This window comes from Pseudopodoces humilis, chromosome 1 (assembly GCF_049639895.1).
Source record: "Pseudopodoces humilis isolate 2021_Gansu_Grassland_sample_001 chromosome 1, ASM4963989v1, whole genome shotgun sequence".
In the NCBI taxonomy this organism is placed as follows: domain Eukaryota; kingdom Metazoa; phylum Chordata; class Aves; order Passeriformes; family Paridae; genus Pseudopodoces; species Pseudopodoces humilis.
Genome location: NC_142200.1, coordinates 106,265,216 through 106,284,901, shown reverse-complemented (window position 1 = coordinate 106,284,901; position 19,686 = coordinate 106,265,216). Strand labels below are relative to the sequence as shown.

Below are 19,686 nucleotides of genomic sequence, written 5' to 3'. Positions count from 1 at the left end.
AACTTTTGCTAAATGTGCCACCTACTGATTCCAGTTTACTGCAGTCTGCTAGATTGGAGACAGTTTACTTAATGGAGGTGCTTGCAAGTTGCACTATTAGATAGAGAAGATTTTATTTCTGAGGAGTTTTGGAAGTTTTTTTAAAAGCTTAATAAATACAAAAAAATTGTCATTTTTTAATTAGAATTCCAATTTCACAGTTTGATAATTTATTTCTTCAATCTTTGTGGTCTGTACTTCTATCTACTAATATTTAGACTGTCAAATTGATTTTAATTCGTCATAAAATCTGAATGGAAATGCTTGTTTTAATTTCTACCTTTACACTTAGCTGCTATCTTACACTGATACTAGTCTTAACATCTTTGCTCACAGTAGACATGTTGCAGTAGGCTTTCTAACCATCCTTTTAGACTGTGATTTTACTGTGTATGTATAATCAGAATTATATTTTATTTTTTACTCAATGTAGAGGTATTAGTTACAAAGATATAATTTTTTTTTTTAATATTTTTAAACTGCCTGTAACAGATACCAAGTGCTGGCATTTGCAACAGATGCTGATGAAAGACAAGACACAGAACAGCAAAAACTCAGTTCTGGAAAAAGACTTCTGGTAAAACCTGTTTATTTTACATACCCTCTGTGAACACTGCGCACATATTGAAATGACTGATGCTAAGTAACAAATGGAAACATTGTCTGCTGACAAAGGACCTGATCCAATTTCTGCTAAGGGCAATGGAAAGGCTCCAGTAGATTTCTATTAAGGTTTCTTTGGGCTTCTGTTGTTTAAGGTTGGGCCTTAAAACTTGCTGTTGTTCTAGTGAGGAAAGAAAAACTACTGTGGTGGAAATAACTATTTCCAAGGCAGTCTTTGTAATACAGAACCTACAGTAGTAAAATAGATAAATAGGTATACCTGAATTATTGCTCATTTGTAAATGAAGTCTGATTGTGACTTTGTATTGTAGAAAATGAATCTCATTCTCCTTGGGGAATCCTTTGTACTTAGAGAAAAATTCACAGTGAAATGTTTCCATAAATAGCGTCCTGAACTATTTTTGTCAAAAACCTGTGGATTCAAAAGTCTTCTGGAGGTCTCTGTCACTATTTAGTTTAATATTTGAGCTACCTCCTCTTAAGACAAAGAGAATTCAATTTTTTGTGGTCCTGGAGTAGAGTTGCTTGTCTGCTAAATGCACTGCATATATAAAATGCTTGATTCATCATATTTCAGGCTCAAAGTAAAATATTGGGAGAGCATCTTCCTTCCTCTGGCTAATTGTAGAATTTTTCAAACACATGTAGACTGAATCTTACATATAGAAGTGGGAGAAGGCAATTTATAAATAAAAAAACCTGGAGACTTATCAGATATACTGCAAATGGAACAGTTTTTAATCTAAAACATGAAGCATGCATGGAAACAAACATAATAAGCTGGTTTTTTCCCTTTAACTTTTAAGATGGAACTTCTAGTTTCATATATCAGATGTGCCAGGATATTTGCTGGCACATTCTATGCTCTTTAAGCAAAATCATTAATGCTGTTCATATAGGAATTGCTGACAGTTGAACTTCGATATATTTTTACCTCAAAATTCTAAATTTCTGTTTAACCAGCTTGGCAGAGGTCAAAAGCATTTTTTGCACGTGTGTTTAGTTGGAATTTATCAGAGGAGCTGAAGAAACAAATCAATGATATGTGTCAATAAGCAGTAGTATTGTTTAAAGACAGGGGAGGCAGGATTTCTAAGTAGTTGCTTATTATATCAATGTATACAGTTGGAGAAGTAAACAAACTATGACATACGCAAGCATTCTCCAGGTTAAAGGGTGTACATGAATGACTGCAAGCATAAATATTGGCTTACACACCTGAAATGTTTGTCTAGTTTTCCATTTACATATATTGGTAGAATAAGTTGTCACCTTTTGCTCTTTATCCTTTTGCTTAATAACCAAGGACATGCATGGAAGCAGATGAAAATTATTCTAAATATCTATTCTTGGATTAATTAGTTAAAGTATAAAGCATTTCCATTTTGAATGGGATGTGTATTTTAAATTCTAAATGTACTTAACTGAACTGCATAGCAAACAATTAATGACATATTAAAAAAAAGACATTTTTTGAGTCACATTAAGGAAGGTTACTGACTGCTGACTGCCCTAAGAATAAGAGGATAATTCTTATCCAGAAAAAGACCTTGATTTTGCTTTTCTGTCTATGTAAATGATATGTAATTTGACTAGCTCTGAGCCTTCTCAATGTTTTGTCTTTAATATGCAGTTGTCACTTGATTTCTGGAGCATGCTTTTTCTTTTGAAGGTGGATTGGGTTTTAAACATCGGAGAGCAAGCACTGGATATATGCATTGTCTCATTTAATCAGGGAGTTTCTTCTGTTTTTGTGCTTGGTGAAAGAAACTTCTTTTGCCTTAAGGATAATGGGCAAATACGATTCATGAAAAAACTTGATTACAATCCGAGTTGCTTCATTCCTTACTGTTCAGGTTTGTAAAAGGAAGCTTTAACTTTAACTTGATTATTTTTTTTTTTTAACCACTGAATAAATAATTTTTTCTGAATAAGTAAGTTGGGTGGGGCATTGTGCAACCTGGTCTAGTGGAAGGTGTTCCTGCCCATGTTAGTGGGGGTTGAGATTAGATGATCTTTAAGGTCTGTTCTAACCCAAGACATTCTATGATTCTGTGAGTCTATGATCTGTAGAATCATGGAGGTACTTGTCTGGTGCCCAGGCTATCAAAGCAGCAAACACAGAAGAATGGCAGTCTTTGGAAGAGTAAACTTGTGTTTGAGGACCTTCTATTTGAGGACCTTTTGATTTATGACCTTCTGATACTTAGAGATTCTTAAAAAGATCAAAGTTTATTGATATTAAATTGGTGGAAACAACTTAGATACTTGTTGAGAATTATAGACTCTTAATACATGTTCTCTTTTAATGTTTCAAAAACTGATAAATTTTTGACAGTATGTCTCCTTTTGAACTTAAAATATCATTTTAATCTTTAGAAATTTGATCTTAGCAGTCTTCACATTTTATGCTTTGTTTTGAACTATACTATAAATACACCCTATAAATGCATACACATTTAATTGGTATTCACAAAATAAAGAATTAATGAATAGTGTAAGTAGCAGATATTTAATCAATGTGTATTTTGTCATATCTATCCTGGCATGCCAACATGGCCATTATGAGTCTTTGTTTGTCATGTTTTAAATTACCAAACAAGGCTGGCCAAAACCCTAGCAAGTTGTGGCATATATTGTGTAATATGCAATTGAAATTGGTATCCACAATTAATCACATATGTCCTTGGTTAGTGTCAATGTAACTTTCCTAACTTTTGATAATTTATAATAAATTAATTTATAACAACTAATGGTTTTAAAATAAAAGAAAACACTATATAAGGCTCAAAGAAAAGTACTAGCTAATGAAAAATCTTTCATTTTAAAATTGTTTTTTTTCATCTTTGAACAGTGCGAGAAGGAACAATAAACACTTTAATTGCAAACCACAGTAAAATGTTGAATGTTTATCAAGATGTTACATTGAAATGGGCCACTCAACTTCCCTGCATTCCTGTATCAGTAAAAGTAGCGAATTTTCAGTAAGTAACTAGTTAAAGTTTACTTTTTACTTAGATTAATCTCTGGTTGTGTAATTTGCTTCTAGATCCTAACAAACAGTTCTGAGGTATGTATCAAGTAAGTTAACTTTTAAAAGGAAAATTCTAAGTTTTTCCTTTGTTTTGTAAAATGTTCATTTCATTAATGAGTGTACTAGAACAATACTAGAATTGCTCTATTGTGCTTTAGATTTTCTGGTTTTTTTGAGTGAAGTTTGAACCTGGAGTCTCATAGTTCCAGCCCAGTAACCTGGAGTCTCATAGCTCCAGCCCAGTAGCTTCTTTTTGAAAAGAATGAAAAGTGTGGTTGTGCAATCTGGCAAGGTCCTTCCCTGAGACAGGAAAATAGGGAATCTCACTGAAAATCTGTTCTTCATTAAGCATTTAAGAGCATATGCATTCCAGAGATGATTTGTTGGAATGGATTATTAAAATCCAGTGTTAAATTATGGAAATTAAGGAACTGTTTAAATTGCCAAGGGCTGCACTGCAACAGACCAAAACTTTTTGTAAAAGAAGCGTAAGACAGATCAGGGGAAAAGTGGTTGGGTAGAGGATTGGGTGAAGAGAAGGTAGGATGTGTTTACAACTTATGTTGTGACTGTCACTGAAATAAGCAAACTACAGAAAGGTTCAGACAGTGTTTTTATACAATCCAATTTATGCCTGTACTGTGTGCCCCCATAGCTGGGCTGGGTGCTGGTTGCTCAGTGCCTATGACCATAGGGGATGCAGTAGGAATATCCTTGTCATGTAGAACTGATCCTCAGCAGGCTGGTGGCTGCTGAGCCAACATACACTGCATTGCTAAACATTTCATCATAAGTCAAGCATTTTACCTCCAAACAAATGGAAATAGAACATCTGACTAACTAGCTTTGCTGAGTTGTGCTGAGTAATCTGAGGGATGTTTGTGTTTTGTTTGTTACTAATAGATACCTAATTTTTAAAAAAAATTATTCATAATTTATGTTTTTTTAGACTCTGGAGAGGGTTGGGCTGGCTTTCATCCAGCAGGTCTTAACAAGTGAAATATAATGAAGAGTCTCAGTGGGCCACTTAGTATAACCCAGAAGTTAATTATGCAGGATATGACAGTACAGCTTCTGAAGTATGGAAAAAACACTTGTATTACAAAAATTTGAAAAAAACCATTGATGTTTACAATAGCAGATTGTACTAATATTTGTATATACAATTACTTGTTTGGAAACCCATTATATTGAATCATCTGTTCCAATAATGTGTCTAAAATGTTTATGCAGATTCTGCCTGTTCCCTGTGAACTTCAACACTGAGCAGTTTGATATTAGGGAGAAATCTGAGAGCCTAAAATCTGTCCCAGCTCAATTTGCCAGTTAGATTCGGAATTCCCACAGACCTACAAATGTCAGGTTTTGACTTGAGGTTGTGTTCTTCAGCAGGTGGAGAGACAGGAACCTAGTTATGCAAACCTCTTTATTCAGGTACTGATAAACAAAGGAGCATCTGTGTGCTTACACCCAATGGTCTGAGAGGCAGGGAGAGGTCCAGGGCTGTATGTTTCTGAGCTATACTTTTACCCATCTGTTGGAAAATATGCAGTATGTTTGTACTTCTGGCATTAAAAAGAATAAATGAGCTAGTTTAATAAAACAGCAAAACTGTAGTAAAGCCTGTAGATATAGTAATTTGGCTTAAACAGAGCATATGTGTTTTTTCTGTTTTTTTTTAAATATTTTGAAAGAGAATTCCTTGTGTGTCAATGTGATAATGATTTTCTAGTACTCAGGAGAGACCTGTCTTATTTTGGGCCTCTGAGCACGGTACTACTGTAACAAATAATATTAAGGACTTTAATAAGTTGTTAATCCTACACTGCTGAAAGATTAAAGCGCCTTAAATATGATGTATGCCAATTAATTACTTTCTTCACTTTTATTGCAATAGTACTTACAAAGTAAATGGAGCATTCTGAAACAGTTGTCTCTACAGCTCATTTGTATGTTCATTTACCTGGTCATTTGTATTTTCTCCTTAAGGCATAATGTCTGTTACTTCTAATGTGTGACTCTAGCTTGCTGGATAAGAAAAATGCTATTAGAAGCTATTTTATGTAAATCCCTTAGGGCAGGAGTAGTGATTGCCTCACAAAAGCAACTTGTGATTGCCTCCTTATTATTTATGAATTGATTTTTTCTCTTATAATAACATGTAATACAGTATTTATCTATTGCAATACCTGTATGTAGATAATAATATACTACAACATTCAAGATCAAATTCCAGTACAAGCTGCTTGATTTCCATCACATTTTCAGAAACATGGAAGAAAAAATAGAATCAAGGAGAAGCAGTTACTTGGAACATTTTTAGGTATTTCTGAAATCTAAAAGTTATGTATTTTTAAGCTGTTAAACTTTTTTCCTTCTGTTAAAAGCTGAATGCTCTCTGTCAGGATGTCAAAAATTTGCTATAAAAGCTTGTGACCAGAAACTTGAACCACAGGCAAAACTTTGTGTGTTTATCTTATTCTGTGTTTTCCCTGAGTATCTCTATAACTAGTCACTGAACTGGAAGTTCATTTCTAGTAATTGTTATAGAAGTTTGTCCCTTATTTTGTTGGAAGTTTATATTCTGGTTCTGTTGATGTATATTAGTTGCTCTTTCTGACATATTTGTAATGTCAAGGGGACTCCTACATACTTCACACTGCCTGGATTGCTTCAGAAGTGTAACCACTTACACTGACAATTTAAATTAATTTGAACTGCTTAGGTCTCTGTCTCAGCACAAATTTGTCTTCCCATGGATAAGCCTGTTTGAACAGTTACATTTTTGCTTGCCCAGGTTTGTTATCATTCAAGTTATGGCTGTGCAAACACACTCTCACTGAAGCTGAAGCTCTTGAAGAAAATGGTTTAGGTGTTCTGTCTGAGTTGATTAAAAACCCCCAAACATCCCCCCACCCAATCTACAAACCGCACTTTCCAAACCTTTTTAGAATGGTTTGAAGAGAAACTATCCATATGCTGCAATTGAAACAGCTGAAAAATAGGAAAGTTACACAAAGGAATGACAAGAATTCCTACTCTGTTCAAAATTTCAGTGTTGAAATAGTAGTTGTAAGGAGCAGTATTTGCTTGGTATCCATCATAATTATGTAAGTATCTTCATAGAATTGACTTTAAAGTACATTCTCTTTTTTCCTGCCCTTGAGTTTCCATTTTTTTGTTTCATGAGAGGCCTCTTTCCTAAGACCTTCTTTTACCTCCACATCTCCTTTGCAAAGGAAGTCTCATGAGCAGTATCTGTTACATTTATGGATTATAAATGCCATGAATTTTTCTGATTGATGCTTCTTGAGATGTGTTAAGATTTCTCTGTCTCTTTTGTTCTCTTCTCACTTTTTATGAGCCCATCACAAGTCATATTTGCTTTCTGTATCTGAATTATTCTGCCTCCATGTGCTTGACCATAAAAGGTCCTTGGAGTTGATTATAATACCTAGACTACTACTTTTCTATTTATTTGACAGTTGGCAGAGCTGTTTCTAAGAGTACATCTTTTAAAATGGCTGATTGATTGCACTGAATATTAGTTACTCTGTCCTGGTTGGCCTGAAACTAGAACATGATGTTAAGGTGCATTCAGTCTGAAGCAAAGTAGCTTGTGTTGCCAGCCTTTGGGATATTTCTACCACAAACATCTGAAATGCTAGTATGAGTTGAGTTAAAACACATAGACAGAGTATTATATGTACACCTACATTGAGTTTGGATATAGTCTTAGGAAAGGGGTTTCTGTTTTGATAGCTACCAAGTTATGAACCTATGTTTTGCCATAGGAAAGCATGAAGCCTTAAAATTTGAGATAGGTTTTTTTCTTCTGAACATTTCTGAAGTTCACTACTCTGTACTTAGTTCTTGATTTTGTTTGTGTACAATCTTCAAGTTATATCTGATAAGCCTGTGAATGCTAAAATGTAGCCTGACTTTTTCTTTTAAAATGAAACAGAATGCAAACTTGCTCAAATACCTCTTTTCTTCAAATCAGTGTTTAATGATATCTCTAATTTTGGTTATTGGTGCTTTTGACTGTCCACTGAGAAATTAAGTCTGGTGGTATCCATATGGCAAAAATATGTTGATTTCATGTGGAATTTATCAGTAGGCACAGTTGTAACAGGAAGCCAGCCTCAGAGTTTAGGGGATATGTTGTGGGATATTTCTTCCATCTCTATTCTACTGGGGACTCCTAGTATTTTAGGCATCAGTTTATCAGCAAATGCAATGTTTGAATGAAGGATATTTTCCCCTCGAGCCACATTAGAATTTGGTTAGTAATACCTGAAATAAAAAAATTAGAGTCACTGTAGTGAGGCAGAGATTTGTGAGTTTGTGTTTAGGGTAAGTCACCTGTTCTGAATATGGCAAACTGATTTCATTTCCCACATTTGTGACCCATTACTTCAAAACTTGTGGCTTTATATAAACAGTTGTACACGTTGTTGTCCTGTGCAGGGCTAGGAGTTGGACGCAGTGTTCCTTGTGGGTCCCTTCCAGCTCAGTATGTTCTGTGATTCTGTAGTGCTTGTCTATAGGTTACTGGATGCTTTGCATATGTAGTGCCTCTTGTTTTTAGGAGCTACATATGAAAATTAGAATACAGTAACCAATTTTGTTTTGTGATCATTTTTATGCACCTCTATATCTGTGAGCAGGACATGGAAGAAAGATTCTTAAAAGAATAGACCACATAATGATGCATGTGCCTTGTAAAATGTGAAGTTGCTTTTATTATCTGGGGTTGACAGGTATGGGCAAGTTGATGAAAGCAGCTAGAATATTTGCTTTCACTTTCATTTATTTGACAGATAAATATAATTTTACTTGGTAGTGGAACAGCGTGTTTTCTGAAGAGGTAATATAAAGAAGTCTGGAAAGGCGTTTTTATGTGGAAGTAGTTTATCACCTCCAAAGAATTAGAATTTCTGAGTTTCTTAAAATATTAAATTTCCAGCACTCAACCTTTTAGCTTGAGTTAAGCTAGTAAATAGACTTTCATTACTTGAGATGGGGAAAAAAAAATCTTATTTAAACAAAAGTAGCTGTTGAAAAGTCAGGAAATAAAGTGGACTTTATATGTTCAAGATGACAAGCAGGGTTACTTAGCAAGCTTTATCCACACTTCAGCTCTTTATGAACTTCAAGTCTGCCTAGGTTTATTTGGAACAGTGATCCCATAAATATATCACAGGGTCCCACAGAATCACCACTGATTCTGTTTTGTTCAGTTTGCAGTCAAGAAGTGATTTCTATCTGTGAATTGCTAATACTGCTTCTCCAAGAATGATCTCTGCAGTCTTGACTGCTGGGGTCATGCCTCAACTTCTAAAATTGGTATGTGAACCATGAGCCCATTATGACTGTGTCAGATAGTAATATATTAATCAGGCATCTCTTAAAACCTGCTACCCATAGGCTCTTGGTGTTCATTTTTTCACATACGCAGTTCTGTATTTGATTTTGCTGAATTAGAAACTAAATTTATTACCTTAAGGTTGCATTGTGTAGTCTGAGATGCAGGAAGTACTGAAGCTTACTGAATCACTGAAAAATTATTGATTTAACTTGCTATAGTAGTGTCCAATTTTCTTACTACTTATAAGACAAAATAAGGGAAATCATTACATCTAAAATTTGTAATGGTATTCTTGTATGAGTCTTTCCCCTTGCATGAATAATACAGAAGCAGAGACTATTTGACTAATGAAAGGACTGAAATTTAATTTTCTATGAAATCATGTTAATAAGTGTTTGAATTTAGAAGAATATTAAAATCTGCAATCAATTTATAAGTGAGAAAGTATTGGCCTGGTTCAAACATGAGCTTGAAATTAGAACTTTTTTCCCAGCACATAATTGTAGTATGTTGAGTAGTTGGATGAACATGCTTTATGTAGCTGGGATCTTCAAGTAGTAGAAAGACAACAGGAATTGAATTTAACTGGAAAAAACATGGAGAAATATTGTAGTTGAATTAAGTATATAAAGTGTAAAAGTGCAACCACATATATGATAATAGTGGGTGGAGTCAAAATAAAACTCCTCTAATTGAACTTTTTAGCTATCCAGATGCTTGAAAATACTTTGTTCTTCATTCCAGCCCATCTGTTATTCCTTATTATAACTGACATCACCACAGCTACCACAACTATTAAAGAATCACTGTATAAAAATGGCAAAACTTACATATAAACCCAGCAAAACATAGCACTTATTACACAGTTTTATGGAAAGAAAACTGCAGGAATGAAACTTTATAGTTTGTTGAAAGATTTTCCCTTTCTGTATAGTAGTACTGCAATAGACGCAATGCTAGTTATGACATAGGTATGAACTATTCAGTTATTTACACATATATATATAAATTTTTATTTGAGTGTTCTGTAAGAACATTGCCTGCTCTGAGAAGTTAAATGCAGAGATCTCTAGATTCTTTCTACTTAAACATAATTGCATTTTAAAAAAATATTTTTATGGAAAAAAAGAAAGAAAGGATTGCATCTGTTTTTCTCATTGCTGATTTGCTACCAGGTTTTTGAGAGATGGCAGTTGAAAATATGACCCTTTTCAAAGGTCTTTTGAAAATATGTGTATCCTAGCCACAAAAATGAATGTGATTTCTTTTACTTTAGTAGGATTTTGATCCTGAAAAAGGTGTAGACGTGCCACATAGTATGTCCAGCATATACTGTGATTCAGGATGGGCTTTTCTAGCAAGCTAGCTTCAAATGGTGTTTAGTCTATGATGCTAAGCACATGACCATATTGCTAGCTCCCCTAATTTTATTGCATGTCACTTATTTGCTTTTTCAAAAACCTGCTTTTTACAGTCATATGATTTTGTAAGGGTTTCAACTTTAGAATAACACTTAAAATATTCCTGCCTTCATGGTTCTAGAGAAAACCGTAAAAGTGGAAATTCTCAAGAACAAGAATGCAAGTAACTTCCCTCCAGTATTTTCTATAAGATCCTTGCATTAAAACAAATATCATGGTTTTTTTTTCTGGTTAGCCCACTATTTGTCTATGCCACTATGTTGTGCCAGTTGTTGTGACATAGCTTGTATCAGACTCTGAACTCTCAGTCTTGGAGCTAGTTATTGAGCAATGGGTTGGACTTTATGGATGTATTCTGACACTCTACTCATGAAAGCGCTGGATGTCTTGTTTGAAAAACAGTTTTATAAAAAGTTTTAGCCTGTTGATTTTGAATGTCTTATTATGCTATTAACCTGAAAGACTTTTTTTTGTACAAGGAGGAGCACATGGGGCATTTTTGCCAAGCTGTGGAACTGAGAGGCAGTAACTAGTACAAAGTGCTAGGGATGCTTTGAAAAAACAGCATTGTTCTTCACCAGACAGGGTGAGGGCACAATTATAAATATTGTTAAAAGTAATAGTAGAAAATGTATACACTTTTTCTTACTGAAATGCTGGTGAATTTTGAAACTTGCAGGCAGCTGTGAGGAAAAAGAGATGTAAACTAATTTGAGTTGAGTGTTTTAAAAGTTATGTAATTCTTCAAATTTTCTGAATAAATCTGTTTTAAAGACACCTTATGGTTATTCTTGTTAATCTTTTTATAATCTGTGCATAGTCTAATTTTCCTTGTGTACCTCCCAGTATTATCTTATAGGAACTTAACTTGTAGGAAGTTAGGAATAAACTTTACCTAAAATGATAAACTTACTAGAGTGTAGATTTTATCAGTGAAGCTGCTTGCATCTCTTTTATGTTGGAAGCAGAGATCCTAGGGGCCTTTCCAGCTTTCCTGAAGTGATATGGACTCTAACCACTGTCTTGAAGTGGGAGAAGAGAAGGCTTAGAGGAAGGATAAACTTTTGAGGCTCTCCATATCCTAAATTTACATGGCATAGCTGTTAATACAGCCTTTGAAAGCTGTTGTGTACCTGTCTGCTAATGGGGGAGCTTGGGCTTGAAACAGATTGTAGATTTCACGTGAAGGAAGTACAAATGCAGAAATGTGCTCTGAGAGAGAATGAAGTATGAAGATGATTTAATTGTGTCACAGTTTAATTTTTTTCTTGTTGCTAATGCTGGTACTGTCACAGAGAATTAACAATGAAATTTCTCTTGTTTCTTATTATTTAGAGCTCTGACATTTAGAGCTCAATTTCTCTTGTTTCTTATTATTTAGAGCTCTGACATAAGGCACTCTTACTAAAGTAATCAGATTTGCTTGTCAATTCTCATGTTCATTTTCAATTCTGCTAATGCCACTAAGTGTCTTAGGTATAGAACTGTGATACTAAGAAGTCCAATGTGTAAATTATTAATTTTTCATTGAGTACATTGTCTTCCAGTACTCTTTTTATATATATATATATATATATATATATTTTGCTTAAAGCAAGAACATATATTTTTGGAGGCCTGTGTCATTACTCTGAATATTATGCTTTTATTCTACTTGGTGGCAAATACTAATTTTACTTTAAAACTGCATTTTGCATAGCTATCTGCTGTAAAGACATACACGGTTAAATATTAGCCTGGTAAGATTCCCATGTGCCAAGGAAATAACTGTTAAGCTCTTATACCAACCCTGGTAAAAAAACCCCACACCTGCTTCACATTATGTGATGTGGTAGCTCTCAGGACTCACCTGTATGAAAGCTCTGCTGCCCCGCAGGTGGCAGTAGTGCTCTGGCAGAAAGAACCCTGATCCAAACTTCTATGAGTAGTGCTTGGTTTTAACTTGGCAGTAAAACCAGTAAATTTTTTTTTCTTCCTTTTTTTTTTTTTGGTTTATTTGTTTGATGGAAAATACTCCTTTTTTTTTGGTTGCTGCACGGCATTTTAGGCAAAGAGAAACCTACACAAGAACTACAAAAGCTAAAGCCTGGTGAGAGTTTGTCCTGGTGCTGGCTAGTTTGTTGTTTTGCTGTGTAGTGTCACCATGTAAAGTTGATTGTGGAGATGTCTTCCCGCACAAATAGGGACCAAAAGTACCCATATGTGACTTAAAAGGTGGAAAATTCTTCAGCCATTTAAATGGCCACATTCAGGTTTTACTCAGCTCTGTCTCTCTGCATTTCAGTGTTTATTAGAGGGGATAAATGTTAACCTGATGTTCTAGTCATAACTTCTATTTTTTAACTGCTTTTCCATTGAGTTTCAAGATGAAATGATGTTTCATTTCTGTCTTCTTCTTTCATGTATTTCATAATTTTTTAAACTAGATTAGTATATGGTATTCTGTTAAGTTCAGCCATCCTAAGGTGATATACAAATGGGAAAGATGAATGCTTTTCTGTAAAGCAGCCACTTTATGCTGTTTAATATAATTACATACTGTTAAACAATTATATTTGAGCACTTTATTTAAATTATTTGTTTGCATACCCACTGCAGAGTGTACAAAGGATGTTAAATATATAAATAGTTGAAAAAAAATTTTGATTTCTCAGAGTTACTAGATTGTCTGTTTTCATGTATAATAGCAGAATGAGGAAGGCTTACATATATGAGCATTACTTCTAATATAAGTTGAACCAATATTTTTTTACTGAGGAAAGCATTTCAAAGAAGCCTTAGAGTGTTCCACAGATATGCAGGACAGTTAGATATCAGTCGTAGCTTGCATTGAGTCACACTGGATTTACTTCGAATATTCAGATGTGGGGGTACTTGAGATTTTGGAATGTTTTTTAAATAAGAGTATGATGGGCTTTTTACAATTCTTCCCATTAGTTCATGTTAGAAAATTCTTATAGTTAGCTATAAGACTATAGTCAGTGTTTGATCAAATACTTCACATAGCTGCGGCTTAAAATGACACTGAAATGGTAGTGAACTTAGAATAAATTAGCTTTTAAAAACCACTAAACTAAAAAGTGCTATTGAGGTACCCTCTTGCTTATAATTACCTCAAAGGGTGATAAGCATTTTAAATCCATTTCTCTCCTCATTTTGAGCACAATTCCAGGAATTAGTTTCCTAATCTTGTTGTTTTTAAATAATACATTATCGATAAGGAACAGAAAGTAGTATTGCAGAGAATCTTGTTTTCTAAAATGGTTGGTTTGAGTAACAGCAATTAAGACTTAAAGTAAAGTGAAACTGAAGTAGAAATTTTATGAGCTAATATAAATAATTAAAGCTGCAAATCATGTCAATAACCAAACCTTGTCCTAAGAGTTGTCCAAAGTTTAGTGGATGTCATTCAAGTAAAATTCAGAACTACAGATTCAACTTCTAAATCAATTGTTTGAGTGATCAGTTTGGTCTTATATAACTGGAAACATTCAAAGCATTTTAATTTCCTCAAGAACTATGTTGTGAGCAATTTGTTTAGTAAGAGAAGACCTACAAAAAACATATGCCATTATTATTACCCAGAATCCAATAAAAGATAGTTTTTCAAATTATTACCATATGTGTGTAGGAGCTGCTTTGTACTGTAAAGTTATTTTAGATATCAGAATAATTTGTTTTATACTTTGAGTTCCTCGCTGTTAAAATGTCCCCTTAGATTTATTATTAATCTGACTATTGTGTGATACATAGTAAAAAAATAAATAGCTTAAAATAAAAGAAATTTAACAAGTAATTGAAATTCCAGATTGTATGCAAAATGTGCCAAATGAAGTAATGGTACTTGCAGGGATATTGTGTGAGAGCAGTAGCTGTGGGGAAACTACTATAAAACTGTTAAATATGCTTCCCCTCCCCCTGCTGTCCTTAACCACTGTTAAAAAAGATTGATAAAATAATGCAATTTTGACTGGCTGACAAACATTCCAGCAGAGGAATGAATGTATTATAAAAAAATATATTAGAACTGCTTACCAATATTTTTCTTATTGTTTCTACTGATATGCAAATTCATGGACTGCTTTTAATAAGGGAAGATTACTGAGAAAGATTTTTTTTTTTTTTTTTAATACTTATGTATGTTTTATGTTGAACAATCTTCTTGGGACCCAGCAGAACACTAACTGAAGCAAAGGAAAAGTGTATTTGTAGTGCATTTGTAATGCTGATTTGTAGTGCATTTGTAATGCTGCTTTCTTAAACTACTATTTTAGACTCTGAGGTTGTGTAGATTCCAAGGATGTCATGACTGTCAGAAAAGCCAGTTGAAATGAGTAAAAGGTAGAGTTTCTTAATGTGCATTCTGTTTTTCTGACTCAGAAGCTAAGTCAAGCATAATTTACATAGCTAAATCACCTCATTGATGTAAATTAATCTTATTTGGTAGAGTGATTAGCTGTAGATAACTGCCAGTTTAAAGGTGTATAGGAAGGGCTGTATTTACAAACCATTTTTGAATGTATTATACTGTAGTAGTATATCATCAAAGATTTATTGCTTTGTAGCTATATTTCTTCATGCTCTTTTGATTTACATTCAGATGTCCTCATGTATCTTTCCTTATTAGATTAACAGATGCATACTTTTGGGAAAAAAAAATTGAGATCATCCAAAGCTGTTGCTGGACAATTCTAGAAATTGTCTTGTTTTCAGAAGTTTTCTTTCTCTAGTTATAGGAAAAACTCCTGATGCTTTTTCTCTTGTTGTGCCCCCCCACTCCTTTAACAAAATAAAAAAGAAAAAAAAAGAAAAAAGGAGGTCATTATTTGGTAGCAAAAAGTGGAGCAGTGTATTTGGTAGCATGCTAGCATCTGCTTCAACAATGCCTCATTTTTAAAGACTTTGCAGAATCCCTGACCAATATGGCAAAGCTCCTTGCAAACCTTTGGCAGGTGTTGACAAAATCCTGTACATTAGGTGTGATTTGTATACCTTATTAAGATTACGTTGTGGTGCAAGGATTCATAATAGTCTGTCTCCTACCATTGCTCATATAAGAGAACTTGGGGGTAGCCCAGTGTATTTGTTTAGTGTGCAATCCAGACTTCTGTAAATGTAGCACAGGTTTGTGTTGTACAGAGCTTTTTGGACATAAGAAAATTAGAATGGGTAGTTCTGCACGTAATTAAAACAAGAGACCCAGCCCTGAGCAATGAAACCAACTATAACCAAAAACAAACATTCAAGTAGTGAGAGAAACGAGGACTCATGTTTGGTTCCAATTCCTGCTGATAGTTTACAGTTTGTCAGAAAGTCGCTTTAGGATGCAAAACCCAAGCTCACAGGTCATAAAACGGTCATGATGTTCACAGGATGGCTGCTAGCACAGGTACTGGATATGTAAGTCGAAAATCAGTATTAAGTCTTCCACTTTCTTTTCTTCAAGTATTTGTTGGGGGAGTCTTGGCATCTCCAGCCTTATGGTGCTCACAAAGCTTCCTGCTAACTTTTTGGTAGGGAATGATGAAATATTGCATGTTAAAAATTGCAGTGATAGGTGGAAACTTTTCTGTGGCAGTAAGCAGTGGTCCCAAGGTCCCAAAAAAGAAGCCTCTTTCTGTTTAAGATGAGCTTATATGGTAGATAAGGAGAACATTGTGTTTGAGCCCTTTTATGGTGTTCTGTTCCAGAAGGCCATTCAGATTTGCTTGTTCCAGCTTCAGGGAAGGGCTGACTGGAGGTACCTGTTGCCCAAAAAAGTCAAAGCAGTTTCTGTACATTCATAATTCAGCAAGATTTATTTCTTTCACTGAGTAACAATTGCTTTTTGTAGAAAGAGAACTTAAACTTACCTACGGCAATTACTTACTTGTATAGTGCCCACTAGGGTCTTCATTCCTGTGTGCAGTTATGACTGTACAGAGTTCAGATGTCTCAGTTACAGCATAGGTTTTCCAGATTATTCAGTTGCAGCTGTAAAACCAGCACTGGGATTGTGGCCTTAGTATGCTATAAAATGACATTTTGAGCAGTACAATTGGACCATCAGTGGTCAAAATTAATCTGTGACATCTGTTGGCTTTTGTAATTAATATTACCTTGGAAAATTTTGGATTGAGGTTTCCTATCTGTGTGTTCTGGAGCCATGCTACAAGACCATGTAGGAAACCAGAGAGAATTCTATTTCTTTTACATAGCTTTTACATACCTGCATTTTTATTGTACTAGAGGAGGCATTTGTAAGGTATTGGTGTGCGTAAGTTAAAATAATTTTTGTTAGTTCTGTATGAATTATATCTTGAATACAAAGGTTTAATTAGTGTGATAGTGAATTAGGCCTTCTTGTCCAAATCACTTTCTATATCTAAGAATTAAGCTTGATCTATCTTTGATTTTTATGGCAGTTGTGTTTGATGCAAAGGCAGTATCTGCTATAAGGTATTCCAAGGATGGAATAAGAGCAAATTAGTGGCATAAATGTGTAATGTTGAGATTATGAAAGGAAATACAGGCTTTTAATTTAATTAAAAGTAGGTATTTTAAAAAACAAAGTGAAAGTTTATGCTCCTGTTAACTTCTATGTTAGTCTTTACTGTTCATTTTCTCTTCTGTGAGGAATAAGCTTCCAATTATGCAAAATGCTGGCAGTAGTCCCTATTGTCTCATAGTTTGTTAAATACTTTCCTAAATCTTGCATTTTCTTTGTACAAATCAGATACACAAAAAGAGTGGGATTTTTGTAGGAGCAGTGAAGAACTTTTCCCATGACATAAGAGACTATAGTGTATCTAATAAAACACTCACTTGTATTGATTCAGAGGAGTGTAAGGGGAATGCTCTGGATCCATGTGATTTCCTTTCAGATGGATACTGCAGACAACAGCCAGCCAGGGTTTGAAGCCAGCACAGTAGCTGCAATAGCAGCCAAAGAATTGGTTAGGGGAGCTATTGATACCATCAAAGCCCTAAAGCTGTCTTTGTGAGCATCTTCCATCTGTTCATGATTTCTTCTAACCCCTCCTTCCCTTCCCTTCTATTCCAGTTAGCAAATTATTTTTCCTGCATAGTAACCTAAATATTGCAACTTCAAAGACTTAGATGAATAAATAGGTTACAACTGTCTGGTCTATTTAGCTTGTTTGTTCTGATCCTTTCCATTACCTCTTTTGATTGTACAGATTCACAGATTCTAAGGGCACTTTAGTAATCTAAGACGAATCCATTCTTAGGTATGATTCCACCAAGTGGGAGAAATATTAATGAAGATGTCTGAATTAAGGATTGCATAATATTATTAATGTTATTGCTTCTGTGATTCTTCTGAATTTCTTAGTAAGCTTTGTTTTTTCCATGCAGAGACTTGAAGGGTGTTATAGTCACTCTGAGTGATGATGGTCATCTTCAGTGTTCATACCTTGGAACTGATCCTTCACTCTTCCAGGCTCCTAAGGTTGATTCTAGGGAAATAAACTATGAAGAAATGAATGCTGAAATGAAAGAGCTTCAGAAAATCATCAGGGAGGCCACAAAAATGCAAGGTATACTTCTTTATTTTTCTATAATTTTACATGCCTTTTTAGCACTTTAAAATATTTTATTTTCACACTTTACCCATAGTTATATTTCTGTAGAAAATTTAGTATTTAAGAAAAAGAAATAAATAAATTCTAGACAGTAAAGCCCTTGAATATAGGGCTTTTTCTTTGTATTTTCATAATGCTGTTGAAAGGTTAAAGATGTTTACATCAGGTTGCAGATAATTCTCACTAGTTCAAGGGTTCAGAATAAAATCTGACAGTGCATGGATTACCCAAAGGCAAGAAAACTTGAAGTTCAACAGTCTGATGTAGTTAGGCTTCAGAGTGAGTAAAAGTATTGCCAAATTCTGTTTATTAATACAAATGTCTTTTTAAGTTATGAAATGAACAAAATTACTTTCTTTTAAAGCAATTTTTCTGTTGGTTTAACTATTCAAGAGCATATTTGTAGAACAGAGTGACATATCTGATGATTATAAATTCTGGAATTTATATACATTGCTAATAAATTGCATTAATTTGATTCAAATAAGGGCACATAATTTCTACAGAGTTCCTTCAAAGTTTGTTTTCATAACTATGTTTTTAAACAGCCTGGGTTGCACAGGGAATTGGAAGCATGTGATTTTACAGGGAGCTATGGAAAAATATTCAACAAACAAAGCAAAATATTTTTTTTTCCTTGATGATAGGTAGCATATTCTTAAAATGCATTAAAGAAATATTCATGGTGTTTTCGATGTGAAAAAAAAGTGAAAAACCTTGCCATTGAAATTCCTAGAAAATAAAAATTATGTATCTTCAGGCATGAGTTTGATTTTACAACACAAAGATTTCTTTGTTTTGTAATTACATGTAACTTCATCCATTATAATGGTGGACTTATATCAGGATTTTAATTTTCCAAATCCACTAATGTGTTATTTAAGCATATAGATGTGGATAAATTCCACTGATTTTTTACCACAGTCCATCCTTATAGGTATTTGACAATTTTGTCTGTCTATCATAACCAAAGGAAAGAAAAGCATGATGGAAAGAACAAATCCATTTGAAGTGAATCAGCTTCAGCTTGTTAGTTTCAACATGTTGTCTGGAAGATCAAAGGAGAGAGAAAGGAACTGTAGCTGTCCTTTTCAAATTTTGTAATAACTGTCATGGTATGACTGATAAATTTACTATCAATATTTTTTATTTTTTCACCATTCTTTTTTCTTAATTTCCTTTTCTTCCTCAATTTGTCTAATCTCATCTAAGTGGTGTTTTCAGATGAGTTTTTTATGAATGCTCTTTTTGTTGTGGAGGAATGCCCTAATGATGTTGTGTTTGGTTTTAACTAGATGTAAAACTTGTACGAGAACATTTTTATACAACAAACATTTTACTTACGAAGAATATCTGTCAGTTTTGGATGTTTTGGCATTGTTTCATCTTGGCTTTTTTTTTCTTAGCTTGAACCTTGGTTGCCGTTAAGTACTCCTAAGCACAATCTTTAAAATGACCTGTTGACTTTCTTGACTTTTGAATTCATGCTTGTACATTCAGAGCTTGTGTTGTTTTGTGTGTAAAAATATCTACCCTTATATGGAAATAATTTTTCTTTGTTTCATTTTGTCTTTCAAACGTGGAAGGTATTTAGAATTAGGTCATCATATTAAA

At 34.0% G+C, this 19,686-nt stretch overlaps 1 protein-coding gene across 8 annotated transcripts in view; it reads left to right on the top strand.

The window, feature by feature from the left end:
• BBS9 (Bardet-Biedl syndrome 9) overlaps nt 1-19,686 on the top strand; it is a 281,549-nt gene that overhangs the window by 32,356 nt on the left and 229,507 nt on the right. For all 8 annotated transcript variants that reach the window (XM_088055904.1, XM_014248757.2, XM_014248755.2 and 5 more), the window contains 4 exons: nt 532-616; nt 2,336-2,519; nt 3,518-3,647; nt 17,846-18,027. In XM_088055904.1, the coding sequence (XP_087912030.1) occupies nt 532-616; nt 2,336-2,519; nt 3,518-3,647; nt 17,846-18,027 (581 nt within the window). The remainder of the gene's footprint in view (nt 1-531; nt 617-2,335; nt 2,520-3,517; nt 3,648-17,845; nt 18,028-19,686) is intronic.